The sequence below is a fragment of the Nothobranchius furzeri genome, chromosome 18 (assembly GCF_043380555.1).
Source record: "Nothobranchius furzeri strain GRZ-AD chromosome 18, NfurGRZ-RIMD1, whole genome shotgun sequence".
In the NCBI taxonomy this organism is placed as follows: domain Eukaryota; kingdom Metazoa; phylum Chordata; class Actinopteri; order Cyprinodontiformes; family Nothobranchiidae; genus Nothobranchius; species Nothobranchius furzeri.
The window spans coordinates 24,514,203-24,525,841 of NC_091758.1; the positions used below are offsets into that span (position 1 = coordinate 24,514,203).

The window sequence follows — 11,639 nt, forward strand, 5'->3', positions numbered from 1 at the left end:
ACCACATCACAGTCCAATTTCTGTAACGACCATCTAACAACATAGCCTTTGGGTTTTGCCTACAATGCTGCGCCATCACAGAGCTCGTTTTTCTGAATGTTGGCTTTCCTCTGCCACTAAAGTGCTTTAAATGACTCATCTGCTTTGGGAAAAAATGATAAGGCATAAATGTGATTGATTTATGTTAATATTAGGATTTGCAGTTTTTCTCACAGCAAACAAAAGATTCTTAGATGTTGAACTGCCTTGCTCCAAATGGCTTTTTCTTTCAAACGATCCATGAGTTCCTGAAGAAAATCTACATAAAATCTTAATGAAAACACTAATAATCATTCAACTAGTTTTAATGTATCCTTAAGAGACCCTCCGAATTATTTTCTCCTTTTCAAATATCTGTGTCTTATGTTTGCCTGTCAATCAGGCGACGGCTCTCAAGAAATCCCACTCTGAAGGGCGACAGCTTCAAAAGCACAAACATAAAGACAAATAAAACGCTCTCATGCTTCCTAACCGGTCAAGAGCTTCTTTGAAGCTCTTTCTCTGGACGTCAAACTGGAAGATGGTCCTCTCGCAGTCTGTGGAGGCGTTGTCGCTCCCACCGTGCTTCTTGAGGAAAGCATCAAAGCCATTCTCTGACGGGTACTTCTCGCTGCCCATGAACACCACTGGGATACAGCAGGACATCAGACAGGGGAGGAAGAAGACAAATAAATAAATAAAAATAAAAGGAACGTTAACAAAACATCCATCACAAGTATTTGCTGAAAGAAGTGGATTTTTTTTCCCCTAACAGTGATACAAACACTATGAGGCAGAAATAGATAACGTCTCGTTTGTGCAAAGCTCTAAATAGAGTTGTGAAGATTTGGTGACAGTTTGGATGGCAGACTAAGAATGAGCAAGGGTTTCCTTTCAGACTAATCACTCACCAACAATGTTCAACATTCTCAGCTGATGGTAGCATCAATATAATAGATCACATTTCAGACTACGTCTGACACTTTATACAAGTCTAGCTTTCTCAGAAGGAAAAATCTGTTATTTTGGTCCCTTTCTGAATAGACGGATGCTGAATGTGGTTGATTCACCAATAAGCTCACAGCTCCCAACAGCTACAAGTAAACGTGACGCACATCAATGCCAAACAAAGATAACCATTTATGGAGGGGGCCAATCCAAACCAACCTGGCCCTATGTGAACACAACAATAGCTCTTCTTATTGATACATTAATTGGAAAGCAAACCACAACCATAACATCAAATAAAGAGATACCTCCATTAGAGCCTGTTTGATAACATGAAACAGACTCAAAGATCTCAAAAAGCAACACAGCACGACTGCACAACATCAACAGAACCTGCATGACTTGGTTAAAGTCAGAGGTCATGATTAAGAAAGACTAAATGGCATCAGAGAGTGTACCACAACCAGACCAAAACCTCTGCTGACAAAACCGACTCAAAGAACCATCTCACGTTTAGCAAAAATTATGTCAATGATCCCAAAGACTTTAGGAAAACATGCCATGGCCTGACGAGACATAAGTGGAATGTTCTGGAAGGTGCACGTGTGTACTGTTACACCGGGAGTAGAACTAGCCCTGCACTTGAGAAGCAGAACATCGGTGTTTCCCCTTCGTAGGCTCAGGCGTGGAACTGCGCCACGGCTACAAAATCAACCTCTCCGCTCTCACAGCCAACGCACGGACACAAAACAGTCCATGGATGCACCCCCCCGCGTCACGGCTGGAAACATTTCTATGAGAAACACTGAGAGTCAGACATGGCGGTGGTAGTATGATAGTCTGGGGGTGCCCTGCTGCTTCAGGACCTGGACCATTCACAAATGATGGAACCATGAATTCTGCTTTCTAACTGAAGAAGAATGTCTGACCTTTGACCTTAAACAGGTCTTTCATGGTGGAGAAACACTTGGCTAACAATTCTGCAGAGACGAGTGGGTCAAAATGACTCAAGCTGTCATTGTCTGCATTTATAATCTGTTTACTGATCTGAAACATTTATTTATTTTAACCAAAAAAATAAAAATAACACTAAGACAGAATATTCATAAAAATACTTTAACCACAGCACTGTAAATATATTTATGACATACTGAACTCAAAATCACACATTTGCTGGAAAACTAAGCAATGATCACTTAATATTTGTAAATTAATATTTTTTGTGTCGTTCTATGTGCTGTATGGTTATAAGCAGGTAATAAATAAGATGCACCACAAATGCGAAGCGGGACTGAAAAATGGGTCAAGGGAAGCCCCAGGGTTGATTCTGTGACCTTTGCCCCGCCACCCTGGGTTCCTCTGGCCCGAGGAGCTGGATATTCTGGGAGTTGTCACATTCTGTTAACTGACACTGAACTTGACTCAACATGATAATGAAACATGCGACAAGAACGAATTAAATCTGGAGTAAATGAATAATGAGGTTCTGTGATAAGAATCATTAAAACGGTTCATCTGAGTCTTCTAACTGAGAAGATTCACCTTGCCCCTTTCCTTTAACCTCAGGAGGATCTCCATCAGGGCCAGGGGTAGACAGGAAGGAAACTAGTTCAGGCGAAGTCGAGCCGACCACACTGCTAGGCAGAGACGGTCTGCAGGGGCGATACGCCCGTTAGAAACCGTTTTATCTACTAAACCTAAAGAGGTTCTAGGTGATACTTTGGCTTTTGAAGATGTGCAGGAACCGTGCTGAGTGTGCCTCGCTTACTTTTTTTATTATTCACATGTTATCCCTTCAATTTGAAGCTTAACTGAAATAATAATCCATATTTTTCTAAACGGACATTAGTCACCGGTTTAATGGAGAGCACAGACATGAACAGACCTTCAAGGATTAATTACTCACTGTGTTCCAGAAAGTGAGCAAGGCCGGGGAGATCACTGGGGTCGCTGAAGCTGCCCACACCGACACACAGAGCTGCTGCAGACTGACACACACACACACACTAATCTTCAAAACCGGCAATAATTTCAGGAAAAGTTAAATGATGCCTAACTCAATTATAAGTTTTTCTTTGGCTTTGAGTTAAACTCCTTTGAATTATTTAGACAATAAATGAGTTATCGTGTCATTGTTTTCTTTTAAAACCTCCTTCATTCGTGTTTTCATTAAAGAGCAAGTCACCCCCTACCAGAGTCTAACTCCACTCCCACTTCATGTTTGAAAAATGTAACAAATGCTGTTGCCTGGCAGACTGAGAGGGCGGAGCTGCTAAAAAATACACACACACACACAGGCTCACGACAGCATTGTGACATCATAATGTACCAGTTTACATCATAGCATACCTCTTAGCCAATAGCGGTGGCAGATTTAAATTCAAATACAGTGCAGAGTTTTTACCTGATGACGGCACAACACTGACAGTTTTAGGCAGAATATTTAAATTTTAACTAAGATGCACTGAAGTGCCAAATTATTGACTACACGTGTCTGCAGCACGATTAGACACTCGTTTATTTAGTTTATCAGCAAAAAAAAAAGTTTATTTGGGGGTGACTTGCTCTTTAAATCTGTTGTGTTCTCTAGTATGAGCGAATGCATCGCGAGTTGTTTTGGGTGGTAAAAAGCTCTGGCACTCCTGTTTCAGGGGAAGTAGTTTGTTGGGGCAGTGTGTGTGTGTGTGTGTGTGTGTGTGTGTGTGTGTGTGTGTGTGTGTGTGTGTGTGTGTGTGTGTGTGTGTGTGTGTGTGTGTGTGTGTGTGTGTGTGTGTGTGTGTGTGTGTGTGTGTGTGTGTTTGGTAACACTTATTAATATTCATGAGGTGTGAACATCTCGGCCTCTGGTTGACAGCAACACAACTCATTTATTGGGACAGCAGTAGCTCAACAGGTTGAGCGGGTTGTCCAGTAATCGGAAGGTTGCAGGTTTGATCCCGGCTCCGGACAGAGAATTCTGCTGTTGTGTCCTTGGGCAAGACACTTACCCCACCTTGCCTGCTGGTCGGCAGCCTCACCTCTGTCAGTGTCACCCAGGGCAGCTGTGGCTACATAGTAGCTCATCACCATCAGTGTGTGAATGTATGTGTGTGAATGTATGAATGATACTCTGTAGTGTAAAGCGTTTGGAGTTCTTACTCTGAGAGGTGCTAAACAAGTGCGGGTCACAACTCTTATTTATTATTGTAGAAATGCAACATTGAGGTTTTACGTGTTCCGCCACGCTGTGGAGTTGCTAATGCTAATGGTTAGCCTCCACCAGCTCAACACATAATTAAAAGACTGGAGGGGTGAGTCCATGAATGCAAATATTTCCCTGTGACGTAAAAGAGACTTGCTTCTTCTGATCTGACCGTGTTCCAGTGTATTTTCTTTCTGCAGCTGATGAAGGCGACAGGGGCTAAAGACATTTTTTAGGTTCAGCTTGCATGCACAACTCAGACTGACCGATTGTTTGAAAAAGAACAACTATTACACATGAAGCCAGTCACTCTTTTGGTATTTTAGTGCATCTTATTTAAAATGTAAACATTTACCCTGAAACCATCACTGATGCGTCCCCTTCAGGTTACACTGAATGAGCCATTGCTAATGACTAAGAGGCACCAAGTGAAGTTGCTGATATCGTATTATGTGGCTGCACTGGACTGCAGCCGAGTCTTGGCCATGTCTCCAGTTGGACCAGCCACTCACGAGCAAATACAAAATGACACAGCCCAGAGCCGCTCGCCTCTTCAAAATAAAACACCACTTTCTCATTTAGTGAACGAGGTGTAGAGAGAATCCGCCTGAGTGCTGCTGTATCTCTGTCAGTCACAGCCTCAGCGCCACTCTCTCGGTCCTTCTTTAGGCGCATTTTTGAATTTGGGGGTGGAGTAAGACTCTGGTAGGGGGTGACTTGCTCTTTAAATAATCCTATTATTGTTAGAATTTGTCACATTAATGGACAAAATTCATGTCGAACTCATGGTAATTTTAGATTCACACACTGGGAGCGTGTTTTTACCCAGTCGATTTTGACAGAAATTTGGATAAATTTTCTGCTTTTGTGAGTTAAATGTTGTTTTTACAACTTGATCTTTAAAGGGACCTCCTGAATTCTGCATCAGCAGCTGTTAGGTGATGCATTGCAGTGATTTGAAATTATGTGAAATGAAAAAGTGAACAAGAACACTGCAGACACTTAAGGGAATTTAAAAATTACCCAGCTTCATGCCAACACAGTCAATAATAGTGTTGTTTAACAGGGAGCTTTATTTAAATAGTTCCCAGTTTTGCGCTGCCATGTACTTCTTATTAATCTCATTTCAACACAAAGACTCTTAGTCTGAACACGACTCTGGGGATATTTACGACGAGTGCAGTTTGCTAAATCATAAAAGAGGCTGTTTTAGAACACTGCTGTACCTGTTTCTCTGCATTTCCTTTCTTCTTTTTCCCATCCTCATCTTCATCGTCCTCATCCCCCGAGTCATCTCCCGATTCACCATCATCCTCTTCCTCTTCTTCCTCTTCTTCTTCTAAGTCCTCTTCTTCATCTGGGTCTTCATCATCTGATGCCAATGGCCCGCTGTAGTCGGAGATAAGCAGAGCTCGCAGGCCGTTGTCCAAAACGAGGAACCTGAGGAGCATAAAGCCCGAGGTGAAACTGCAGTTTCATTTTTTTGGCTAATTTTTCTTCCCTTTCTTTCTTCCAACCCGGCTGGTAAATCATGTATGGCTTTAAAGGCCATATCTCGAGGCCCACTCTGTGCTTTTCTCACAGCATAATTTCTGTCTGCGCCCCACGGACGCCCGAGGCACCGGTGTGTGCTTAAAGCATGAAATCATATCATCAGACTACAATAATGTTAATGCGCTGATCCAGCAGAGAAGCAGCTCGATATCATTTGTGGATTGGGGTTAGTAGATCTGGGTCATTTTCTCAGCATTTTTCACTTTTACGAGTTAAGATTATAGCACTAGTTTTTCACTAGAATAAAAAAAATAAATAAATAAGTGGGAATAAACTACATAGAATCCTCCAAAGACTGGTGCTGAATTAAACATGAGGATGCCATAAAAGCTGGAGGGTGCCAGCTTTACCTGTATTGTTTAGGATCACTGGGTGACTTAATGATCTCGCTGTCCCCAACGTTGTCCTCTCCTCCTCCTCCAGCATCTTCTGCAGTAGGGTTCTCTTCCCGGAGCGCCGGCTCTTCAGCGGAGGCCCCCGACTGGACCGGAGTGTTTCTTGATTTGTTGGTTTGCGGCATTCTCAAAAGAGGCGACGAGTCTTTGGCGATGCGGGCTGACAGCAAAGCTCGGCTATAAACAACAGGGCGGCCTGCTGTCAATGGTAATTTAGTGCTGAGCACGGCAACACACCATGTCAGTCTGAACAGGGCAATGATGAAGGCCTAAAAAAAGGAAAGAAAACACGAGTCACCAAAGACTCCCGACATGGGGCGTGAACATGAACTGTCATAACTTGAGGTAGACCAATAAATCAATAAGGCTGATATTTGCAACTTTTTAAACGGTCTACTAAGCCTGTGCAAACTTGGCCAATTACCAAGAGGGAATAGGACGATTCAGCAGCAGCAGCTCAATCAGCCTTATCATACACCAAACAGAAAATATCTGCAAATTATATATAAACTCTAAAAAGGTCATTTAAACGATCAACAGAACAAACTGTTATGGATTCATTTAAAATCTGATGCTTGGCCTAAATTTATATCAGTAGGTAAAATAGGTGATTAAAACACCTGAGCTTTTATACTAAAATACAGTCTGCCATAAACTGTTAGGCCTTTCTAGGATAAGAAATACATTGAATAAATATTTTTGTAACAATCAGAGAGTTCTAAACGGTAGGCGAGAACTCGTTAAAATTTATCTTCTGCTATATTGACCAATGCTGCTATAAAAGCAGAGAAGAGCTAATATGGAAGCACAACTGTCCAAGCAGGAAGTATGAAGAAAATTGCGTTTTTGGGTGACACGGTCTGTCTGAGCCATTCAGCTGCTCTCCTCTTGTGGCTTTGTTGAGTTTGAACCTGATCCTCCTCCCTGATGGTCTGCTCACACCTCAGTGACTCTGCCAATCATCGCAAGTCACACTGAGCTAAGTCAGCAGCAACGGTGACAATACAGAAATGCATTTTCACAAATATCAGATGCCACCAGTGTGTGTTGCCCTCACTCTGTCATTTTTACTTGCATTGACTTTAAAAACACAAGATGCATGTGTGTCAAAATAATATATGTGTGTGATTTAGAAGCAAACGTCAATGAAAAGCTTGGTTCATTTCTGAATTTCCAAACTTTTAAATTGAACAAGTCAGTTCTAAACATTTTTGGAATGTTCTCTGCGTCAGAAGGTCAGAACACGAGCAGAGCTGTTACAAAAACATAAAACTGGAAACCCAAAGGTCCAAGCAAGAAGGCAAAGTAACACATTTATCCTGTAAAAATGCTCTTCTGAGTGTAGTTTTATTTATTTATCTGCATAGGATATCCAAAAAGTGTCTCGTCAGATGAAAAATAACATATCTGACAAAAGCAAGTATGACATCGGTATCGGTAATACCAACCCAGATCAGTCAACCTCTTATCACATCTCTCACTCACACTCACACCTGCCACAATACACCAACTCACGCGGACTGTCTGGTGGTTTCGTCCTATTCAACTCGATGTCAGCTAAAACTCAGCCCGACCGCCCTGACCCGCAACCTAAAACAACACCACCGGGATTAGTTAGAAGCAGCTAGGGACACGTCTTTTAACACGAACAGAAAGCTGAGCAGGTGTATCGAATCAGGCGGACATCACAGCAACATTTGACGAGTTTACGTTTCAGGTTGTACAAATGAAAAGTGACACATAAGCTGTTAAAATGGTTCATAATGCCAGAGAGTACATGTATCCATACCTGCTTCCTCTGCTGTTAGCTAAAGGGCCTCGGCAAATGCCCACCCAACAAGAAGCGCTGTGATTGGCTCACGTGGTTGGACGTCGATTCATAGCGACGTCCGATTGGTTAATTTTGACAAGGGGCGTGATTTATTCGATCCCACGTGTGCCCCGTTGAATCCATTGTAATACACTAGATTACCATCTGCCGCTGCTCCCCATCTGTTTGTTATTATAGTTGTTTGATTGAAAACGTCCAGCCGGCCTCTTGTCAAAATCACAAAATATTATAATTGGTCGTTCTTGAATTTAACAAGTCACAGTTGAATTTGAAGTTACCAGATGACTGCTGAGGCTGCGTTCCAATAAAGATGTGCCCTTGCAGAACATTCGCGCAGAAGAGGTTCAGGTCGAGATGCTTGTGACCGGTAGGTGGCAGGCATAGGCCATCAGGATGGGGGAAGTCACTCCTCATCAGATTTACACTGGAAAGATACCAATATCCAGTTTAATAATAATAATAATAATTTAAGGAGTTGTGTCAGCTCATCAAAGCGTCACACATCTACTCACAAACAACAAACAGCAGTTGGGGAGAAAAAAGAAGAGAAAAAACAAAAAGAACCTTCAGGGGAGTTAACAATTTCCTAATTCTCAAATCAGAGTCAAATGGATAAAATCAAACTCCTATCATGAATAAGCCGCACTGACATTTATCCAGGGCTCTTCCTCAGCCTTTACTCTGCAGAGTGTTGGCATTTCACCTCTCTGCTGTGCCAATATGTCCTCCCCCTCACTCACCATCTCCCTTTCTCTCTCTCAGTCTGAAGCCAATCTGATTTGCCCCTGGGTCTGTGTTGGCAGAAAGAGGTGATAAACACCGCAACCATGACAACCGGCAAGCCAGACAAACACCAGAATTCTTGTATCCTAATGGCTTTGCTTGACATCCTCTCCTCCTTTAATTCATCACATCTAGCCTTCACCTGAGCTGATATTACGGCTCTCGGGACAGATAAAAGGTGGCATGGCCCGGCTGCACTTTGAGCTTTTTCATCCAGTCTTTTAAGATAAGCGGGTGGGATGTCTATCAGCATGTGAGATGAAACAGTGTTAAGGCTAAAGTCTCCACATCGCTTTAAAACCAGCCCCGGCATTAGTCACTGAATAAATATTTCCTCAGTCTGATTAAAATTAACATTAGTGTTAAAATTCCTGATGGGCTGAAGTGAAAGTACTGACCTGGCACATTATGATGAGGTTCTCTCAGATTGATTCCTTTGATGGCTGAGGCCATTATTCTTTGCAGAGTAAAGTTCTGGAAGAAGTATGCAAACGCCAAGCTTGCTTAAATCTCGGCTGTGGTAACAGGAACGATAAGCAACTTTTAAGGATGGCGTGAAACTGCTTTCACATGCCTTACCATGGGGGAGACTGTCAGAGCTTTTTTGTCAGGGATTGATTGGACAGACTGCTGCAAACCACAAACTTCCACTTTAATGTCAGTGCACATGGCCTTTTCACAGGGAGGTGCGTCATGCCATCATAGCTGCAGCGTGAGCCATCCTAATTCCATGTTTCTTTTCTCCTCCCATTTCCGTGTCCCTCTCTGTGACTGAACCCAAATTGAAGTTCAGATTCTGCACCTAAGGCATCACTAGAAGAAAAATTGTGTCTGTGTGAAAATGCGATGTAGACCACAGCCGGCTGAATCACTGTATGCATTATGAAGTCGACCCCTCTCTCGGACAGCTTCCTTTGGAGTCGTTGGAGGCTGCAGCAGAATCAAGATCCTTACCTGAAGACTCCAAGGGGGCAAGGTTCCCATGGCAACTGATTTGAATCCAAATTAAAACAGGAGATTTTATTAATTAGCTCAACAATGTGTGTGTGTGTGTGTGTGTGTGTGTGTGTGTGTGTGTGTGTGTGTGTGTGTGTGTGTGTGTGTGTGTGTGTGCATGTGTGTGTGTGTGTGTGTGTGTGTGTGTGTGTGTGCGTGCATGTGTGTGTGTGTGTGTGTGTGTGTGTGTGTGTGTGTGTGTGTGTGTGTGTGCATGTGTGTGTGTGCGTGTGTGTAGGAGCTGGCGTGCTCCTGTGAATCACGGTATAAATGAGGAGGGGGGCGTTATGTGCTTATATGTGTGTGTATTTATGTGTGTAATCATGAGCCTGTGTAATCCTGTGAATCACCACAGCCATTCCTGCATGTGTGTGCATGTGTGTTTATGTGTGTGCATGTGTTTCCTGTCTCTCAGGAGGCTTGTCCTTGCCTGCAGTACTACTGTGTGAATCAGAGGTGAGTCCTCAGGAGTTGCCCTTTGCTTTAATCTGGAGCTAATGACAGAACCACCTGCCCTCCTGGCCATAACTCCCCCCCACCACCACACATCTCAACCATCCCTCACAACCCCCATATGCCCACTGCTCATTGTTTCTTTTTCACTCTCTCTCAGAGTCAGTGGGTTTATTCCCTTCCGTCTGTCCCTATTCTTTTCTACTTGCTTTCTTCTCCTTCTCCAGGGTTCAGGAAGCCCTTGACTGCCTTTCTGAATGCCTCACCCTATGCTAAGTATCTAGCTACTGGGGGCATTGATGACCCTAAAGTATGTGAACAACAAGTGGCGTGAAAGATATTTTAAAGGGCACCAGTGGATTTGCAAAGAGATGAAAAATTCACATTGCCACTCTTGCATCGCCTTGTCCTCTAGTATCGAGTGTGAGTGTGTGCTCGCGCATGCAAGACGATCCCAGAGGATCTCTCATGAACAAAAGCATAATTGGAGAAAGCTGTAAAAGCGAGATGACCACTTTGTGCGATATGTCCTCAGTGGAAGATGAGATGGGGTGAGCGTGCAGAGGAAATTAAACTGGATTAAATCAAAGAAAACGTGGCAAGGAAACAAGCCTGGATTAACAAGAGCCCACAAGAGAGTCAAGGTGGTGAAAAAGGAACAGGCATGGGGAAAGAATGGAAGAAAGGAGTGTGAAATCTAAGGAATCCAAGTATAATCTGACAGAAATAATTCAGTCAGGACAGAGGGAAAATGATTTGGAGAAGCAGAAGAGGAAGAAAGGAGAAGTGGTTGAAGCGAAACAGCATGAATGCCCATCTATTTCAGCACTGGACAGCTCCACAGACAGCACTAGGCCAGTATAAATAGATCCCCTACTTTAGAGGCCCAGTCAACAGTCCAAAAAGTACTTTATGTGCTCAGAACAGTGCCTGTCCCTAAAGAAAAGACACGCAGGTATCTGATGGTGCCTGATAATCATCTTTTCACAGTTTTCTCTCCGTTTGCTTTCTTAACTTAGGGAGCCTCCACAGTTCAGCAGCATCACTACAGTGGGAAACACAGGTGTTTCTTCTATCAGCTTCTCCTTCATGCTCACGTTTTTGACCGGTTCCAACAAATTATTAAAAAACATGAAAGTGATCTTAGGGGTTTGATCTTTGCACACATCAGCACTTCTGCATGACGTTCCTCTGTCTGTCTTCATACTCTGTCTCATCCAGCCTGTGTTTCCATCCAAGCAAGCGTTAAGTAGCCTTGTGGGAAGCTGTAATAAAGACTAATGCACCTGAGAGCCCTGAGATCCATAACCATCATCTGCATCTCCCTGATATTACTGGAACCATCTCTGCTTCTGATAGGGATCTCCAGGGAGAGCTTTCCCTCCCCTTCACTGCTACAGAGGAGAGTTGGGGAGGAAGGAGGGAGGGGAAGGATGCACCTCTCCATTCCCTCAAGGTGAGTCACCTTATAATGCACGAA

General features: G+C 43.2%; 1 protein-coding gene across 3 annotated transcripts in view; it reads right to left on the bottom strand.

Annotated features, from left to right (window-relative positions):
- nrd1a (nardilysin a (N-arginine dibasic convertase)) overlaps positions 1-8,271 on the bottom strand; it is a 51,545-nt gene extending 43,274 nt beyond the window's left edge. Inside the window, exons 1-5 of one of the 3 annotated variants that reach the window (XM_054741726.2) lie at positions 8,206-8,271; positions 6,052-6,365; positions 5,374-5,587; positions 2,873-2,954; positions 512-665 (exon numbers count right to left, since the gene is read on the bottom strand). In XM_054741726.2, coding sequence (XP_054597701.2) covers positions 512-665; positions 2,873-2,954; positions 5,374-5,587; positions 6,052-6,365; positions 8,206-8,256 — 815 coding nt within the window. In that variant the 5' untranslated portion in view covers positions 8,257-8,271. Of the gene's footprint in view, positions 1-511; positions 666-2,872; positions 2,955-5,373; positions 5,588-6,051; positions 6,366-7,611; positions 7,682-7,885; positions 7,973-8,205 lie in introns of those variants that run through there. The other 2 variants (XM_015969724.3, XM_015969726.3) reach the window with 2 other exon arrangements.
- Positions 8,272-11,639: the final 3,368 nt, after the last annotated feature.